Genomic DNA, 21156 nt, shown 5'->3' on the forward strand with positions numbered 1-21156 from the left:
CACAATTCACAATAGCCAAGCTATTGAACCAATATAGATGTCCATTAACAGATGAATGGATAAAGAAATTGTTGTGACATATACACAATGGAATATTACTCAGGAATAAAGAAGAATGACTATGACATTCACTAGTAAATGGATGGATCTCAAGACTACCATGCTAAGTGAAATAAGCCAATCCCCCCAAAACAAATAGCAAATATTCTCTCTGATATGTGGAGGCTAACACATAACAAGGGGAAAGAGGAGAAGAATAGAAGTTCAGTAGATTAGACAAAGAGGAATGAAGGGAAGGGGGGATAGGAATAGGAAAGACAGTGGAGTGTATCTGACATAATTTTCCTGTGTACACATATGCATATAGAGCAGTGAATTCTATTATTGTGTATATCCACAAACTAGGATCCTAATTAGAATAAGATATATTCCATGCTTGTATAAATATATCAAAATATATTCAACTGCCATTTATAACTAAATAGAACAAATAAAAAAATTAAAATGTCTGCTGGGAAGTGCCTCTCAATCACACCTAGGAGAGGGACCTAAGAGGCTTGGTAAAAAGAAAAAATATCCCTAGGAAGTCACACAATTAGAGTAGCACAGAGCTAGAATCATGACCTCCCGCCTCTTTTTGACCTTCCCTTTCTATTGAATTGCAAAAAACCAACAAGAATTTTGAGTTAATTGCTCACCATTAATTTCTACATTACAATAATTGATTTGTACCTTTAATCACACTGTATGTTTAATGAGAAGAGAATAAATAAAACTCAGTATTTTACACTTGATCAGAATAGCCTATACTGTGAAGCCTCAGTTGGTGTATGAATAGTTTGGAATTGATAATTGTATATGATTTCATTATCATAAAGAGGTCATTCACTACCAAGAAAATTATTGGCAGAGTTTATTTTAAAATAACTAGCTCTTTGAAAAGTCAGCCAAATTCAGACCCATAACCACAGAGTCATTCAGCAAAAAGTTCTCAGTATAATTGTGAATGCTATATAGTCCATACTTGTCACTAACATGAAAATAGAGATTATTGTGTTTTAGAGTCCAACCTTGCAGGAGCCACCTGCTACCAAGTCCATTTTCTCCAAGTTAGAAGAGTAACATCAAGTTTTTATTCTGAAATAAACATGTTGGTGAGGATAATGATAAAGATAGTTCTCATTAAAGATAGTTCTCATTTGGGTGGTAACTATAGCATTCTGCTTTGAAATATTTACCATCTGGAGTCCAGTTCATTTTGTGGTTTGGTACATCAAGTTTTGTTATTCTGACCCAATAAGTCCCAATGTTTTAAAAGGAATAAAATATAGCATGATTATGTCTGCATTTATAAAAAATATTATGGCATTTAAAATAATTTAAAATTTTCCTAATCCCTGCATTTTAGTGTTCTTTATTATTTTTATATTTATATGGCACATTTATAGCTATTTCAAACCAGGCCAATATGACAGACTGAACAACTTTTCATAATAAGAAAATTTCTAAATGAACAGAAAATCTGGATGGCAGAAGTAAAAAGAGAACTGGACCCCTTGTTACTTTTAATCTCACTTTACATATCTATCCAGATACGCAGAAATATAAAAATAAATTTTAGGCAATTAGAATAGGTTAAGAGGAATTTTATGGATTTAGCTTGATGAAAAACTACTTCTTCACTGCTGAATCCTAGCGTATTTTTTAGAAAAGTTTTACAGACATAGTCTATTTCATATATGTATTATATAGTGGAATATAATTATACAATGCTGGTGTCTGATGATTTGTCAGTAGAAGTTACACTTACTTCAACAATGTATCAATAGATGCTACATATTCTTTAGAATATGAGCCACAGACAGATAGAAATTGGATAATGTATCATTTTCTATTTATTACCCCTTTAGGTACAGTGGGTCATAATGTAGACAAAACACTTGGCTGGGGTTGGAGACAACAGAACACCTCTGAGAAAATTCTGTTAGCCATTTCTCCACCTTTCAATGTTTTAGGTTAAAAGTCCCAAACACTGAGTTTTATTTGATTGTGTGTGTGTGTGCGTGCGTGCGCTAACACACATGCACACAAGTGGAATACTACATATCTTAGATATGGTTTGTCATTGAAATACAATTGAAAATTCTGGAGCTTCATAATTTCGTGAAATAAAAATGATTTAACTAAATAGAGAAGGCTCTCTTCAAAGACCTAGTTAAATCTTACAAATATGTATAATAATTTTATACACATCTCATAAATTTAAAAGATTTAGTGTCATGTCATTTAAAATACTAAAAAGTAGAAATTCTATAGAATAGTGTGAAGGCATATGCAGAAAAGTTTATTTTCAAAATGTAAACAGCCTATAAAATGGTTTTATGGTCCCCTGACCATCAAATTTTGAACTAGTTAGCTCAACTTTTTATAGCCTAGTGCCAAAAAAAAAAAAAAAGAAAGAAAGAAAGAAAGAAACCCACAAGATTCTGCATTTGTCCTCCTTTTAAGATACTTTGCTTACCAAAAATAATCCCTGTTCCAGGATTACAGATTTAACATTTCATACCAGCCAGGTGGTTCGAAATCATGGGTCAGTGTTAACAAGTAAGGGCTCCAGATAGGTATGTATGTCTTCTTGGCTAGTTCATGCTTTGCTGAAGGGGGTTGGATGATATGTGTCACAAACAGTATATACAACTTGATTAATAAATGTGCCCTTTAAACTTTGCTGTCTTTAATTTTACTCATAACTTTTTGTATATTGGAATATGAGTTTTGCACTGCACATACTGAGATATTCAATGGCTTAACTAGGTATATGGTGCAATCCACAGAATAGTCTCACAATTGAGACTACCAAAAGAGGGAAATAAGTCTGATTTCTTTTCTATAAATATCTTGAGGAGGGGTTGGGGTGGTGACTTAGTGGTAGAGTGCTTGCCTAGCATGTGTAAGGCACTGGGTTCAATTCTCCAGTACCACATATAAATAAATAAAGATCTATTGACAACTAAAAATATATTTTAAAAATCTTGAGGAATTATTATCCAAAGTCAGAGTTCTGGTCTTATCACATAAGTAATTAATCAGTTACCACTGAATTAGGAAATTACTACTAGGCTACATTTACTGTCACAGGAAAGAGACATGTTTATGGATTTGGGAATGCCTGTTTTTTCTCCCCCTTAGAAGAGCTAGTGTTTCTGTACCAGAAGCTAGTTATACAAATTTTAAAAAATCACCCCACTTTTCCTATAAGTGAAAGTCTTGATAAACATTTTTTGGATGCACTATGATAATAGCATATTTATCCGTAACGTTTTTGAAATCAGCTTTAGCCAAACCACATAAATCAGACCAGGAAAGGAGTTGCCCAGGAAAAAGTCAGAATAAAATTCTGCAAGTTCATCAATCTTTTTCTTGGGCAATCTGTTTAAAAGTGGCATTTTCTATAGGGAATAACAGAATATAAGTGAAAATATTTAATATATAAAGTCTATTGGTCTTTTAACATAGTAACATTTTAAAACTTGGTTTGTAGGAATAACACCATAGTCACTGAGGTCTTTGGAACAGTATATAGTGATTTATCTAAGAAAACAAATAGTAAGATTGTCAGTGGACTAGTGCTTCGCTAAAAAATAAAATACCCTAAAAAACTTCTTATTGTTGTGGGGGTTGTTACCCATTTTTATGGCCTAGGTTCATATAATTAACTGTATTTGTACTCACAAGCCCAATTCTACTCAGCTTTAAATTTCTGTATGTCTCCTTATTAAAATTCAGCCCTTCATGCATTTTGACCTTTTCAAGAAAGCCAGCTTCATAGTGAATTGTGATGCATTAGGAAGGTAAACATATTCAGTACTTGTTATTCAATGGGTTTGGATGTAGAAAGTCATTGTCAATAGGTTAATCCTTTTGTACAGACAGTTTCTTTGGCTAAGAGGCATCTTAAGCAAATAAAGGTTTTACCAAAATGCTAATTTTTGAGTATTTCTGTCAACTGTCAAAGAATAAATCTCAGAAAAGGCCTTAACATTGGCTAAGTGTAGTTTATATTCATTTCCCACCAGCAGAATTTCAAAAAGAACTTTAGAGTACCTAAGTCTAGTCAAAGCTTATTTGTAAACGAGTTCAAAAAACTATTAGAGGGCTGGAGTTGTGGTTCAGTGGTAGAGCACTTGCCTAGAATGTGTGAGGCACTGGGTTTGATCCTCAGCACCACATAAAAATAAACAAATAAACAAACAAACAAATAAATAAATAAAGGTATTGTGTCCATTTATGACTAAAAAACTAAAAAAAAGTCATTAGAACTTTCCCTTTGGTTCAGTCATCTACTTTTATATAATTTTTATTAATCAATAATGGAACTACCTAATTCAGAAATATATTCAGAGATAACCAATATAAAATAGAATTATAATTATGTCAAATTTGGGATTCATAAGTTTTTCTGATACATGTGATTGTCAAGTAAAAAAACAAATCTGGACCTAGATAAAGAGAAACTTCATTCAGAAACACTATTGCAATAGGGAAAGAGGGACTGTTAAAATAAGGATAATGCTCTGACTATAAAACTTCTCAAAGTTCAGACCAAAAACATGACTTTTATTTTGTTTTTTTTTTTTTTAACAAATAGCTTAAGTATTTTATTTGCAACTAACCTTGTTAACTCTATATAGTGAAAATGTACAAAGAGTAATGTTGCAGTTTTTGGTTAGATTTAAGTCAGACATTCATTAATAAGGAATCTTCGAATGTGAATATTCTAGAAATTTCTCTAAGACATCTGATCAGAACAACTGTCTCTGAATATTACCTTACTTTGGAAGATATTGGCATACATTTGAATTAAACTCAAAAATTTTCAAAGTAAGCCATAATTAAAAAAAAAAAAAAACACTATTCTATGTTCATACTAAAACAATTTTAATAGAACTTTCCTTTCCAGAAACAATAAAGGGAACTAGGCATTTTGTAAAATGTGCTCCTGAACAAATCACAGTAAAAAATAAATGTATACTTAACTCCACCTCCTCAAAACAGAGGCTACTTTCTGCTCTGCAGCCTTGGAAACAAGGTGAAGAACAGCCTATAAGCAACTTCGGGTCGGGGGGTTGCCAAAACAAAGCTTAAGCAGTTGAACATGAACACCTCAGAAGAATTTGAGGGAACCTGACCAAAAATCTGAATTGTACTTTTAATAACTAATACAAAGGTGGAGTGGTTCCTCCCAAGTAGCAGTGCTGCTGGGGCCTGGCCCAGTCCCTTGCTCACCAATACTATATTCCCAAGCAAATCCCAATGCTTCTGCTCCAGGAGAGACTGTTTCCCTTTAGAGGTTCAATGTCCAGGGAGCTCTTTGATTGTATGAATGAGGTGAGCAGCAACTCCACAGAGTATTTTAAGACTTGAAGTCAAAAGATTTTTTTTTTCTAATATGACTAGATAGAGTCCATGTGTCAATGACCTCTCTCCAGTTTGTTCTAACTTCTTACCACACATTTGCAGATCTAGGACTGCAGACCTTTGCGATATCATCATAATCACATCTAATGTCCATCCTAACTTATGATTTATATTCTGTGCTGGAAACAGTTCATGTATTTAACAATAATACCTACACATAAAATAATCCACTGTTACAACTTATATGGTCACAAAACATTAATGATCTTCTATAGACCAAGAAAATGTTTTTAACCATAATTGTTGTGCATCAAATTCACAGCAGAATCCCCAAGATCAAAAAAAAATTGCACAATACAAATAATAAGTTAAAATATACATACACACATATGCACACACTCCCACACACACTTCTTACAGAACTGTGCTTGGGGAAACTCCATTTGTTGAGTGCCATTGAAGGCATATTTTACTAAACTGCTGCTCCAGGTATTTTTGTTTGGAAAATCTATCACAATAGGGTTCAGCTGTTTATTGGATGAGCAGAAAAGAAAGATATGCTTGTGGCAACCAGAAGTTTTAAGGTATTTCAAGTTGTATAAAATGGACCTGCAGAAACGTTTAAGTGTTCTCAGGATGCAAAGTTCTGGAGCTGAAATGTGATATCAAACCAGTTGCAAAAAGTGTACAGAAGCCATCTCTTGAGGTCAAACTTGGTACCCAGATAATTCAAGAAAGCTTCAGAATATAGAGCTTGTTGGTATTGCCCCTTATTACCTCATAATCTTGTTACTGCTGTTTACCAGTGTTTACTTGCTTCCCCAAATGCTGAAGTATAACACCAAAGAAGCATGCCAATGCAAGTGCTTTATTAAAGGACAGCAGAAAAGACTTCTTCCCAGAGGAAGAAAGGGACGTGAAAGGCAGAATCCATGGAAGGGGGAGGTCTTCCCTTTTGTATAGCTAAGCTTTCCCACACTCCTGTCTTTTGTTTCCCTTTATCCTGCAGTTATAGAATGCAGGTAGGAAGCCCCAAAAGGTGGGAAATATGTGGACTGAAGGAGTAATCTGGGCAGGAAGGGCCTGGGATGGTTTGATTAGCACCTCTCTGTTTGGTGGGAGCTGCTTCATTAACAGTTCCTTAGGGTGGATTCCTGGCCTTAGGAACATTAACATTTCAATTTCCTCAACAATGGCTTCCATTTTCTTTATCTTACTCCATATTAAACCTGATTTACCTAACTACACTAACTACCTATCTGTAAATCTGGCTTCAATCTGATCATATGTGAATTTCACAAAAGATTCATAGTGTTCTGCTACTTTGGTATTGAGGATTTGCTCATACTCCTTCAGAATTTTATCTTCATAGTCTTTTAAAGCCTCTCACATAGTATTCTAACTTGTGGAAGGGTAAAGGTGGGTTGGTCCTTCTTCATCCAGGAGGAATTTGGAGAACCAGGTGCTGTTAATGCTGAGGAGTTGTTACCACTGTTTACCAGTAACATGTCCTTGCTTCCCCAATGCTGAAGTATAACACCAGAGAAGCATGCTGGGGCAATTGTAACAGTGGAAAGTAGAAGCTTTATTAAAGGGCAGCAGAAAAGACTTCTCCCCAGAGGAAGAAGGGGACCTGAAAGGCAGAATCTGTGGAAGGGAGAGGTCTTCCCTTTTGTATAGCTAAGGTCTTCTTTCAGCTTTCCCACACTCCTGTCCTTTGTTTCCCTTTATCTTTCAGTGATAGAATGCAGGTGGGAAGCCCCAAAAGGTGGGAGTTAGGTGGGAGTTAGGTCGACTGTAGGAGTAATCTGGGCAGGATTAGCACTTCCCTGTTTGCTGGGAGCTGCTTCATTAACAGTTCCTTAGGATGGGCTCTGGGCCTTGGAGACATTAGCAGTTCAATTTCCCCAAGTGTTGCTCTGGTTTCCTGGACTCCATTCTCAACAATGGCCTCCATTTTCTTTATCATACTCGATATTAGATCCGATTTACCTAACTACACTAACTACCTATCTGTAAATCTGGCTTCAGAGTGAGGCTGGCTTTCTGAAGTACAAGATTCATTCTGATTGAGAACAACTTCTAAATGTCTCCACCTCTGATAACGACTATATTCTTGCTTTATGTTCTGAAAATTTTGCTCTGGTGCCACTCGCAGCCAGGTGGGGCGGGCTGCTGGAGAGTTGGCAGTGGGGTCTGCATCTGAAGTGGTGGCGGCTGCTCCGCATCAGGGGTCCTGAGGCCCAGAGTGGGGCCCGGTAGAAGGGTGCAGCACCACCACTTCAGGGAACTGTGGCTCAGCAGCGCTGCCTGGAACTCCACGGACAGCTTCAGCTCCGCCCCCCAAGCCAGGCCACTGAGGGGCCAGGGGCCAGGGGCCAGGGTGGCTGTTGCAGCCCAAGCTCCGGCTCCTCAATGGGACTCACAACCACCACCCCCCCCATGACTTTTACAGGGAGGAGAAAACAAGGGACAAAAAAAAGCAAGATTCAACATTCAACAGTTCATTAGGGATCTTCATTTTCGTGGTTAACGAATTTTTCAGAAGTCCTTAAGGAAAGGTATTATGGGCTATAGTACCCAGATATTCTCTCAACGATTATTCTGGATATTTAGGATGATATTAACATTTAAGACAGTAGACTGTGAGTAAAATAGATTGATCTAATCAATTGATGTCTCAATTATACCAAAAGACTGACCTTAGCCAAGAAAAAGGAAATTTTACCATCCAAAGCTCTTAACTTGAAATATAGCATGAGTTATTCCATGAATCTTGTTATGGTTTAGATATGAGGTATCCCCCAAAAGCTTACCTGTGAGACAATGCAAAAACATTCAGGAGATATTATTGGTTTTTAAGACTCACCCCTGTTGGGAAAAGGTATAATGGCAGCCACACCCCAAAACCCCAACATGGCATCTGAGGAGCTTCTCTTCCTGCCTCTCCCTTTTCCGCCGGTGCCAATTCTCCCGCCGGTGCCAATTCTCCTGCCGGTGCCAATATTCAAATCCCACTGGCGGGAAACCTTAGCCCCAATAAGAACTAACTTCTTGGGCTCCGCGGAACTGACATCTGGAAGAACTTACCAACAAATGGGCAACCTGTCATTTACCTAAGCCCTGCCACCTCTCCTTAGATCTATATAAGCCCACAGCCTTTTGTAATAAAGCAGAACCTCTCCAGTGATTTGTGTCGTGTGGTGTCTTCCATTCTTAGTGCGGTGTGGCATCTTTCAGTGGTGCCGGAAACCCGGGAGATGGCGTGCTGGACAAACCGAGCCCTGTCTCCCACCGCCGTCACCACCAACACATTTTGCCCTGTCCATCTTTTTGGGCGCTGGCTCCTTGCACTCACCACTGATCTGGTTTAGGTAAGTTCCCCCTTCCTGGCTCGCCAACTCCCTTCGGGCTGACAGCAGGAACCATGACTGTGATCCTCCGGCAAGCTCCTGTCGCCCGGTAGGGAGGAAGGAACCCATCCCACTAAGACCTTCACTGGCTGCAGTGGATCCTCTGGCGATCCGCTTCCCTTTGGGGCGTGAGGCTTCTGGGTTTACACGAGAGGCTCCCTAGTTTCTTCCTCCCCTGCTCACCTCTTCTACTGATAAGCCCTTTCCCTCCCCCTACTCACGCCTCTCTTCTCCTGTCAGTGCCCACACCCAGTCCCACTGATCCCTCTTATCAGATAACTCACAGTTCCTTTGTCATCTTAGGGAAGTAGCTGGTGCTGAAGGGATAGTCCAAGTGCATGTCCCATTTTCGCTTCAAGATCCTTCCCAAATTGAAAAACGTCTTGGGTCCTTCTCTGCTGACTCTTCTGCTTGTATTAAGGAATTCCAATATCTCTCCCAGACCTATGATCTTACCTGGCACGACATCTATGTTGTTCTGTCCTCTAGTCTGACCCCAGATGAGCGAGACTGCATTCAGCAGGCTGCTCGAGATCATGCTGACCAAATTTGTTTAACAGATATGACTCTCCCCATAGGTGAAGCAGCTGTTCCCCTAACTGAACCTAACTGGGACTATCAAGATGGCCAACAAGGTCGCCTTCACTGTGCTCGCATGGTCCAATATCTTATAGCAGGCATGCAAGCAGTTTCTAATAAGGTAGTTAACTTTGATAAACTGAAGGACATTACCCAGAATCCTGATGAAAATCCATCCTTATTTCTCAACTGCCTTACAGAGGCCCTAACCAAATACACTAAGCTAGATCTTGAGTCTCCCATCAGGGCTACAGTGTTAGCAACCCATTTCGTTACTCAATTGGCCTATGATAAAAACAAAACAAAACAAACAAAAAAAACTCAAATGAGCTAAGGACGACCCTCAGACCCCTAACTGAGATCTGGTAAAAATGTATTTTTTGAAAGCAGGCTCCATTGCAGAAAAAAAGGTAACACCCCAAACCCAGGCCTTGGCAGCAGCCCTGAGGCCTACATCTCCAGCAAAAGTTTCAGAGGGGAACCAGCATTCCTCTCCACCAGAGGCTTGCCTCAAATATGGATGCAAAGGTCACTGGGCTCGCCAATGCCCAAACCCACGGCCTCCTTCCAGGCCATGCCCCACCTGTAAGCAGACAGGACATTGGAAGATTGACTGCCCCATGGCTGGCCCTTCCTCGGCGCCTTTATGCAGGGGTATGACCAGTCAGGCAGTCCCCTCTCCTGAACTTTTGGGGTTCGCAGAAGACTGAAGAAGCCCAGATTCAAAGACCCCCTTTGCCCTCTCTGAGCCCAGGATAGTGCTCCAGGCAGCGGGTAAGTCCATTCCTTGTGGACACGGGGGCTACATATTCTGTCTTGCCTGCCCATTCTAGGCCTCTGTTTCCTTCCCAGGTCTCAGTTATGGGGATTGATGACAAACCCTTTTCCCCCAACAGAACTGTAAAGCTGGCCTGTGCCCTGGAGAGACACCCATTCACTCACTATTCTGGTCATTCCATCCTGTCCAGTTCCTCTCCTATGCAGAGATGTTCTCCAATTATTAGGAGCCACCCTCCAATTACACCCCAAGAATACTACCACCCATCTCCTTCAGCCTTTAACTCTTACTCTCTCTAATGACCTGACAGTACCTACTGTGCCACTGCCCCGTGATCTAGTTGATCCCTAGGTCTGAGACATCTCCATCCTGACTTCTTTGCCTTCACATGGGAAGACCTTACATTCTTTAGGTTTCAACAGCTGACATGGACAGGCCTACCCCAAGGCTTCAGGGACAGTCCCTACCACTTTGGTCAGGCCTTGACACAGGATTCAACTGTTTGTAATTTGAGGATAGCACTCTCTTACAGTTGGATAGAAACCTTCCCTACCTCCAGGAAAATTGCTGACACTGTCGCCTCCATCCTCATTGAGCAGATCATTCCTAGGTTCGAACTTCCTGCCTCCATCCAGTCAGACAACGGTCCAGCCTTCACTTCTCAGATTGTTTACCTAGTTTCCAAAGGCCTTAACAGCACTTGGAGGCTCCACATCCCCCACTGACTCCAATCCTCGGGTAAGGTTGAGAGGCCTAATGGCATTCTCAAGGATCATCTCACTAAACTTGCTATTGAACTCAGACTGTCCTGGCCCAATCTTTTGCCATTAGCCCTCACCCAAATTCGGGCAACTCCTAGAGCCCCCTCAGGCTTTAGCCCCTTTGAGCTGTTCTATGGGTGCCTTTCTTAATCAACTAAAACTTTCCTGTCACTCCTCCCCTTGTGTCCTACCTGCCCTATCTCATGCTTCTATACAAACTCCTAAGAGAACACGCAGACCGGTGTCTTCCTGCACCATCTGTTACTTCTGTTCCAGCACAACCAGGAATTAAATCAAACCCTCCCTGCCATTGCACCAACTCATTGCTACTTATGCGCCTCTCTGACTTGACCTTTGCTTGCAAAGGTTCCCTTAAACTTCTCGGCTTCTGACCTCTCAAATTTCTCCACTCCATCTGCCCGCCGTTCTCTCTGGACCCTTTCACCTGATACTCCATTATGGGAGCCCGAGGAATCTAACCATACCGTGATTCCCCGGCGCTACCTCCTGGGCTTGGGTGTCTCCCAGTCAGAGTTTTGCCACTCCAACATCACCTTTAACTTCACCCTCTATGCACAACTTGGCTCATTCTTCTGGTGTAATGGTTCTCTCACCATTATCTTATCCACCAACACCTCCTCCCCATGTATACTGGTAACGCTTGTCCCGCAACTGACCCTCTATACACCTCTTGTCTCCCCCTGTGCGAAGTAGGTGGGCTGCTTTCCTTCCAATACTGGTGGGTCTCTCACTGGCTGCATCTGCAGCGGGAGCAGGAATTTCTGGTGGAGCTCTAGGACACTCCTTATGGGCTGTACAGGACTTAAATTCTAAACTTGAACAAGTGCTCACTTCTACGGAAGACTCTCTAGCATCTTTACAAAGGCAGGTCACATCCTTGGCTCAAGTTACTCTTCAAAACCGACAAGCTATAGACTTACTCACGGCTGAAAAAGGTGGAACCTGTCTTTTCTTGAGGGAAGAATGCTGTTACTACATCAATGAATCAGGCCTTGTGGAAACTAACGTAGTCAAGTTCACCGACCTGGCTACCTCTTTGAAAAATCCACCAAACCAAAACCCATTTGCCACCTTCCTTTTAGCCAACTTCCAATCATGGCTGTTGCCTCTTTTAGGGCCCATATGTCTCCTTTTTCTGATGTGTCTGTTCCTGCCCTGTCTGCTTCGCTTCTTACAGGGCCAATTACGGAATATCTCTAACCAAACTTTCAACCAGCTTCTGCTTAGGCACTATCAGCCTCTGATGACCGATGAACCCCTGACATCTTTAAGAGAACAGCTTACTCAGTGCTGAAGCTCACTACCAGGCACGATGGAATGCAATGGACATTGGACAGCGGGAGACAACTGGCCCGGAGAACCTCTTAATCTGCCATCCTGAATTCTTGAGCCTTTATGTCCTTTTAAGCCTCCTCATGGCCCTTGGCCTCTTCTCTGTCAGTCCCCCAACATGGAACTTCTGCCCAAAACTGACCTTTGCTGTAATCTTTATCTTCATTCTGTTTTTGTTCGCTCTGATCTTCTTCAGGTGCTGGTGATGCCATGTCAAGGCAATGCTTCCAATATTTCCTAGAGTCTCTGTTACAGGGCCAGTGGCTGATACCAACAATCTCCTCCATCCAGGACTGGTTCGATGCCATTGACGACTCGTGGCTTCAGGGAACTTTCATAGACTTCACCCCTACCGAAGTAGCTGTCTATAGCCACTGGGCTTTATTTCTGGTTGCCATGATATACCCCGACCTGCCCCCCGAACATTCCTCCACTTCCCCTTCTAGGCCCTACGCCACCCCCACACAGCAGGAAGCAGCCGGATCTGACCAACAACGCCCCAGTCTCTAAGAAAACAAAAAGGGAGGAATGTTGGGAAAAGGTATAATGGCAGCCAACCCCAAAAACCCCAACATGGCGTTTGAGGAGCTTCTCTTCCTGCCTCTCCCTTTCCCGCTGGTGCCAATTCTCCAGCTGGCGCCAATATTCAAATCCCATTGGCGGGAAACCTTAGCCCCAATAAGAAATAACTTCTTGGGCTCCGGAACTGACATCTGAAAGAATTTATCAATAAACGGGCAACCTGTCATTTACCTAAGCCCTGCCACCTCTCCTTAGATCTATATAAGCCCACAGCCTTTTGTAATAAAGTGGAACCTCTCCGGTGATTTGTGTCGTGTTGTGTCTTCCATTCATAGTGCGGTGCGGGGTCTTTCAACCCCAATCAGTGAATTAATCCCCTCATAGGGATTAACTGAATGGTAACTGAAGTGGCACTCTTGTGAACCCACTTTTCAGATTTTGTACATTTCATCCTCTATAACTCTAGGAGCCAATTCTCTCTCTCTCTCTCTCTCTCTCTCTCACACACACACACACACACACACACACACTTGCTTCTGCCTCTCTGAAAAACCCTAGTGAGGAGTTAGTCCAAATTCTATGATTCTAATGTTGTTTAAGGTTAAGGATGTGTCAAAGTTAAGAGTCCTGTGGTAAAAGAGAAGCTTAAATTTTGTTAAATAAAGAGGAATTTTGTACCCATTTATTGGTGGAGACTAATTAGTTCAACTAATTATTTTGTGACAACAAAAAATGGGAATTTACATGATCCACATCTGATCTTTTTTGAGGTAATTGTGTTTTTAAATTTTTTATTTGTTCTTTTTAATATGTACAACTTCACATCTTTTGTTCTAGGTGTGTTAATCAATTTAGCATTACTATAATGAAATGACCAAAATAAACAACTTATGAGGAAAAAATATTTATTTCAGATCACTATGGAGTTTCCAGTCCATGTTCAAATGGCCCCTTTGCTTTGGATTTCTGATGAGGTAACCCATCATAGTGGGAGTTTGGGGTGGAACAAACCATCTCATAAGACAGGAAACAGAGCAAGACAGAAAAAGGAAGAGACCAAGTTAAACAACCAATCTCCTTTTATGTTGCGACCCCAGTGGACCCCAGTGACCTAAAGACTTCCCTATGGGCCCCACAGTACCTCCCATTAGTTTTGTCTACAGGACCAAAAATTTTAAGATTTTATTTTTTTCCAATAAGCACTAATTTCAACACAGAGTACAAAAATCTAACATCATCCAAATCCTACGAAGATTAAAAAGCTCACCATTTGCTTTTATAAATTCCTTTTTTAAAGGACAGTATTTTTCTTTAAAAATGGATACAATATCTTTATCTTATTTATTTTTATGTAATGCTGAGGATCGAACATGTGAGGCAAGCGGTGTTATGCTGAGCTATAACCCCAGCTCAGTTTTACAAATTCTGAAGGAAAAATTAAGGTTGAAATAGTAAACTACAGAAATAATGTTTAAATGTTTAAACTATTCTTTAGCTTTCAAGACCCTATTACTGACTTTGGCAAGTTTTATGCCAAATACAATGATAGTAGCATTCACATTGCATGATTTATCATAAGTTTTTGTGTTTGGGATTCGACCCAGGGCTGCATGTATTCTAGGTAGTAATAAACTAACAATGAGCTATACCTCAGCTCCTAATATTAACTTTTTTCTTTCCACTGAGCTAACATAGTTTATTACTGAACTGCACTTTCACTTTCATAGAGACATTTAAAGAGCTGCGACAAGTGGGGAAGGGAGGAGGAACAGGTGCCCCTCAAAAGCCAAGAACCCTGGGACAGATTTCCTGGACTAGGGCAGAGGAAGGAGCATTAGGATGCCAATCTCCAGGCACCAACTCTCCACCTGCACAGAAAGTCAGCAGCTCCTCATACATGAATACACACATGCTTAACAAAAATAGTATTTCATCTTCACAAGGAATAAAGGCCCAGATTAGGGCCGGGCAGAAGGGCGCAGTGCAGCCGCTTCAGGGAACTGGGGCTCAGTAGAGCCGCCTCGAACACCACAGGCCACTTCAGCACCCCCTCAAACTCCATGGGCCACTTCAGTGCTGCCCGCACAACATGCCACTGAGGGGCCAGGGACCAGGGGCAGGAATATGTATAGCAGAGAGCCTGGAGTTGCCAGTGCTGTGCTGAGACCCGCAGGGATGAGACAGGACAAGGCTGTAGCAGAGGGAGGCCTGAAGGGGTCTTGGCCAGGTCACTTTGACCTTGGCAGCCCTGATGCTCAGGCTGGACAGAGGGGAAATATCTTCCTGATCATGCAACAGAGGCCCTTCCAATCGGCCCCCCACCCACTGTCCTGTGCACCAAGGTCTCTTTCCTGCCACTCCTTCCTGAGGTAGAAAAGACCCCAGAGTTCCTACTGCTGCTCCCTAATCTCCCCTTTAATTCTGGGTGAGGTCCCTGAATCCATGTACCTGATGGGCAGCCACCCAACACAATGATGCCACAGGATGATCTTGCAGGAAGTGAGTCCAGCTATTCACTGCCACATTATTCCCATGGCGTTTCACAAAAGTGTCCCAGCCACTGTGGTCCTGGATCCAAGTCTCTAGGTGATCATTCAGGTTAAGTGGCCATCCAACTTGCGATCTGACTCACCAATACCTGCAGCTCCTTGTCTATGCTTTCCACACACAGTGCTCCTCCAAAGATGAAAAAGGCCACAATGCAACCCCAGCTTACCGGAGGCCATAAATATATCTGGGGCAACAGTCTTGGGCCCAGGTGGTCACTTAGTCATGGTCCTGGGAGCCAGGAGAAAGGAGATGAAGGGACTAGGGTGGTGCTAAACTGCAAGGACCATGCTAGCTTTTGCATAGGGTATTTCCTGCAGCTATATTGTCCTCTCTCCAAGATGGGACTAGACTCTATGCAGAGTCCTCTGGAAAACATTCACACTAGGAGTGGGGACTTTGTCCAGGCCAGTGGTGGGGGAGGAAGTCCTGATCCTGGCTTCTTTATCCCAAGCAGCCTGAATTCCTAATTAGCCAAAAGTGGCCTCATTTTTAAATGGTTCTTGGGGGTACAGATAGAAGGAATAGGGGCTCAGGTCCAGAGAGGGATGGGTAATGATAATCAACTCTGAGGCTAAAAACATCAAAACAAAGGCAATCTAGTCTTTTTTGGGGAAGAGGTTCAAAAACCACACTTTCAGTCTTCATGGGACAGATTTGGGGAAAATATTGTAGACTTTGATGCCAAGATAACTGAGGTATGCGGGAAGGCGGCTGTCAAAGAAGTGTAGTAGTGCTATAAAACTAACTGCAGAAAACCAGGTCTTAGGTCTAAAGCAGTGAAGGATGGTAGGCGTAGATGTATGTAATGAATGGTTCTCCTGGGGTAATGGTGGCTGGACAGAGGGATGTGGTGGGGCAAGGTGGGAGGGTGAGTGGGTGGTCAGGGTCTGGTCACTTCCAACTGAACAGCCAGCCCAGCAGAACCACGCCAGCCACAGTCATGCCCATCAGGAAATAATAGTTGAAGCTCTCCTGGTGCATCCAGCTATTCACTGCCGCATTATTCACATGGTGTTTCACAAAAGTGTCCCAGCAGCAGTGGTCCTGGATCCAAGTATCTAGGTGATCATTCAGGTAAGTGGCCATCCAACTTGCGATCTGACACACCAATACCTTCATCTCCTTGTCTATGCTTTCCAAGTACAGTGCTTCTCCAAAGGAGAAAAAGGCCACAATGCGACCCCAGCTTACCTCATGCAGGAAGAGTTCGTCCACTACCTGTTCAAAAGTGTGATGTGCTGTCTGTGGGGTGAGGCGGAGCTCTGCTGTCATGTTACGGAATGCCTGTGGGTACAAGTTGTTGCCTGCCTCCCTCAGCGCTTGTTTCACTGCTACCATGGGGACCACGTCTGGGGCATCCAAACTCCTGTTATGGCCAGTGGCTCCACTCACCATGGGACTGTCCCCTTGATGCCGGGATGGGTTGCTGTTGGTGGCATTGCTGGGCCCCTCTTCTGATTCAGCCCTTTCTGGGCCTTGAAGGTGGTTCTCTTCCTCATGGCTAAACTGGCTCCAGCTGTATCCTTTCTGGAAAAGCGTGTAGGACAGAAAGTTGATCACTAGTTCCAGGTTCCTCTGAGACATTTTTAAAATAGAGATGGGCTCAACCAGTCCAATGTCCAAAACACACGCTCACTCACTGAATCTGGTCTCTGCTTGAGTTTTTTTTTTTTTTTTAATTTATTTTTTTATTGGTTGTTCAAAACATTATAAAGCTCTTGACATATCATATTTCATACATTAGATTCAAGTTGGTTATGAACTCCCAATTTTACCCCAAATACAGATTGCAGAATCACATCGGTTACACATCCACATTTTTACATAATGCCCTATTAGTAACTGTTGTATTCTGCTACCTTTTCTATCCTCTACTATCCCCCCTCCCTCCCCTCCCATCTTCTCTCTCTACCCCATCCACTGTAATTCATTTCTCTCCTTGTTTATTTTCCCATTCCCCTCACAACCTCTTATATGTAATTTTGTATAACAATGAGGGTCTCCCTCCATTACCATGCAATCTCCCTTTTCTCTCCCTTTCCATCCCACCTCATGTATCTGTTTAATGTTAATCTTTTCTTCCTGCTCTTCCTCCCTGCTCTGTTCTTAGTTGCTCTCATTATATCAAAGAAGACATTTGGTATTTGTTTTTTAGGGATTGGCTAGCTTCACTAAGCATAATCTGCTCTAGTGCCATCCATTTCCCTGCAAATTCTATGATTTTGTCATTTTTTAGTGCTGTGTAATACTCCATGGTGTATAAATGCCACATCTTTTTTATCCATTCATCTATTGAAGGGCATCTGGGTTGGTTCCACAGTCTAACCCTAACCCTAACCCTAAGCACGTTGAGGAAGGCCGCGCTCAGGGTCCCTCATGCCGGCCGGCCTGAGTTGCCCGACTCCCACTACTGGAGCATGAGAGGGGTCGCTTCCCAACAAGGAGCCTCAGCCTGCAGCTCCACCTTAGAGGATGGCCCGCTCTTTGTTGAACGCAGTCCAGGCCTTAACTCCTCCACAGCTCGCACGTCCTTCTCCTGGCGCCCGCTGAAGGATCTGGGTGAGCACCTGTGCTCACACCCTGCACTTATACAGCATGCCCTCTCCAAGATGGAGGAGGCACGCAAGGTCGCAAGGTTGCCAGGTCACCAGGTCTCCAGGTTGCCAGGTCGCTGCACGCTGACGCAATATGTTCCGCACCACCCATGGACCTTTGGGGAAACACTCATCCAAAATCCAAATCATAGTATTAGGTAAGCAAGGGGAACATTCCATATATCTCTTTTTTAATAGTTGTGGTTGGACATAATATCTTTATTTAATTTATTTATTTTTATGTGGTGCTGAGGATCAAACCTAGTGCCTTGCATGTGCTAGGGGAGCATTCTACTGCTGAGCCACAATCCCAGACCCTCCATATGTCTTATCTAAGTGTCTAAGTAGTATTCAGAAAATGTGGGTCTTTAAAGTAAATCCTTTATTAGAAGAGAAAGAATAATGAATATTTAATTATTTCTGTTTTACAAGAGCACAGGGCTCAGGTAAATTCAAAAGGAGCCAATTATTAAAAAGAAGTCTACAATAATAACTTTATTTTACAACTGTGATGTGTAATTAGGTAGTACAAACCTATTGAGAAATGTATAATTAGTTTTATTCCATTTATAATATTGTTATTATGCTATATTTGTTATTGTTTCTAATATAGCTTATGTTACTTATCAGTAATATTTTAAAATTCTGATTGGATATGTTGCATTATAATGAATATAGTGTGTATTACATAACTCCTCCATTTATTGATTGTATAAATATGGGCATGCTTTCATAAAAGTGTAAATACACCAATTACTTATATCATAAAGTTTTTATGACACTAAATACAATCATGTATGTATAAATCCTGGGAAATAATAAGCCCCCAGTAAATAATAGTCTTTTTCCAATTCATTCCTTTTACTTTCTTTCATGAAACAAATGTACTCCATGACTATTATAGATTGAGCATGAAGTAAAATATGTAACTGGTTTCAGGAGAAAATAAACTGAGCTAAAACCAGACTCTAAACATCCTTCTCCCAAGAAGGAAATCTACAAAGGACACTACTGGGACTGTAAAGTATATTTGGGCTCAAAATAATAGTGTTGCTTTTGGTTTAACTATGATTCTTGTTTTTCCACATTCTTCAGCACTATTACCTGTATGAACCTCAAAAGCATCATCCAAGTAAAAGAAGTCAGACACAAAAGACCATATGAAATGTACAGAATAAGATAATCCATATGGAGAAAAACTGGATTACTGATTGCCTACGGATACAGAGAAAGGGGTTGAAGAGTGCTGTTAATAAGGGTACCTGCTAATGGTTATAATAAGTACAGTGTTTTTATTCAGGTTGATGAAAATTTTCTGGAATTAGATGGTAGGTGCTATTGCATGGCTTTGTTAAAATACTAAAAGAAAACACTGAATTGGATCCTTTCAAATGGTGAGCTTTATATATCAATAAAGAGGAAGAAGTGAGCACCTGACTTTACTGTGGACTCTAACATCATGTCTGCCCCTAAAGCTAGGCTGGCCCCCATAACTTCATATTCCAGACCTCCCCTCATAGCTTCAGGCTCAAAGCTGGCCACAATGGCCCAAGAAAGTAGGATAGCACCTGTGAATCCAGTCATGAACTCTGCCCCAGTAACAGAAAAATCCCTGTGTTGCCAGGCTCCTGGGCCAGGCTGCTACAGCAGACCCAAGATCCAGGCCCACAATGGTAAACCCTAGAATCTAATGAGCTCCCATGAAACCAGGCTTCAAGCATACTCACATGAACCCTGCCTCCAGGCCTAACCCAGTGGACCCCAGTACCAAGCTGACTCCTATGGACCCAGGACCCAGTTCCATACCCCTGGATCCAGGATTCAGCCCTGCTAAGGCAGACATATGGAGTACAATCAAGAGCTTAAAAATGAATCCACTCATTTACATTTACTTAATCTTTGACAAAGTTATCAAGAACATATAACAAGAGAAAGACTGTCTCTTCAAAAAGTGATATGGAAAAATTACATATCCATATGTAGAAAAGAAATTCAGACCATTACCTCACATCATAAACAAAAACCAGTGCAAATGGATTAAATAGTTAAAAATTAAAATCATAAAACTAGTAGAATAAAACAGGAAAAAAAGTTTCTTGACAGTTCTCAGCTATTATTAAACAAAAACAAAACATGATGCCCAAAATATAGGCAATGAAAGCAAAATAAGCAAATGGGATTGTATCAACCTAAAAAAGCTGTTGCACAGCAAAGGGAACTATCAACATAGTGAAGAGGCAGCCTAGAGAATGGGAAAAACATTTCCAGACAAAACATCAAACAAGGGACTAATATTTAAATATATAAAGAATGTCAACAACTCAATATTAACAAAACAACTGAATTTAAAAATGGGCAAAGAACCTGAATAGAACTTTTCAAAGGAAGTCATGCAAATGGCCAACAGTCCTATTGATACTAAACACTACTAAACATTAGGGAAATGCAGATCACAATGAGCTATCACCTTGCACCTATTGGAATTACTTATCAAAATGAGAAAAGAATGTGCTGGTGAGGATGTGAAGAAAAGGGAACAATTGTTCATTGTTGGTGAGAATGTCAGTTAGTACAGCCATTTTGGAAAATAGTGTGGAGTTTCCTCAAAAAATGAAAATAGAACTAGAACTGCATGTGATTCAACCATACCTGGTAACTATAAAAAAGAAGCAGTCTGTCAAATAAATATCTGTACTCCCATGTTCATTATAGCAGTATTCTCAAGAGCCAATATATACAATCAAACTGAGTGTCTATCCATGAGTGAATAGATAAAGAAAATATATATGTGCCTACATTTCTGTGTGTGTGTATATATATATATATATATATATATGTATCACATGATATATATATATATATATATATATATATATATATATATATATATATATATCCTGTACACACACACACACACACACACACATGATCCTGTCACTTATGACAATATGGGTGAACCTGGAAGATATCAAATTCAGTAAAATAAAACAGGCACAGAAAGACAAATACCACATGATTTCACTTACTGGCAAAATGTAAAAAGTATTTAACTCACAAGATAGAATCATGATTACCAGGAGCTATAGGAATACTGTGCACATGGTAGTCAAAGTATTCAAAATTTCATGTAGACAGGAAGAGTTAAGCTCAAAGATCTACTTTAAAACATGGTAACTATAATTAATTAC

At 41.0% G+C, this 21156-nt stretch overlaps 1 protein-coding gene and 1 pseudogene across 2 annotated transcripts; both read right to left on the reverse strand.

Moving 5' to 3' along the window:
* Positions 1–6669: 6669 nt before the first annotated feature.
* On the reverse strand, positions 6670–8336 carry LOC139703157 (akirin-1 pseudogene; annotated as a pseudogene).
* Positions 8337–16265: 7929 nt separating this feature from the next.
* LOC114090945 (bcl-2-like protein 1) lies at positions 16266–16958 on the reverse strand. 2 transcript variants are annotated; one of them, XM_027933294.2, is made up of 2 exons: positions 16593–16958; positions 16266–16418 (listed from the first exon to the last, which is right to left on the reverse strand). In XM_027933294.2, exons 1-2 carry the CDS (start codon positions 16956–16958, stop codon positions 16266–16268), a joined length of 519 nt encoding a protein of 172 aa, XP_027789095.2. The 2 variants fall into 2 exon arrangements, with proteins under 2 accessions (XP_027789095.2, XP_027789099.2); XM_027933298.2 differs by having other exon boundaries at positions 16266–16958.
* Between the last annotated feature and the right edge of the window lie 4198 nt (positions 16959–21156).

The sequence above is a fragment of the Marmota flaviventris genome, chromosome X (genome assembly GCF_047511675.1).
Source record: "Marmota flaviventris isolate mMarFla1 chromosome X, mMarFla1.hap1, whole genome shotgun sequence".
Classification (NCBI taxonomy): Eukaryota; Metazoa; Chordata; class Mammalia; order Rodentia; family Sciuridae; genus Marmota; species Marmota flaviventris.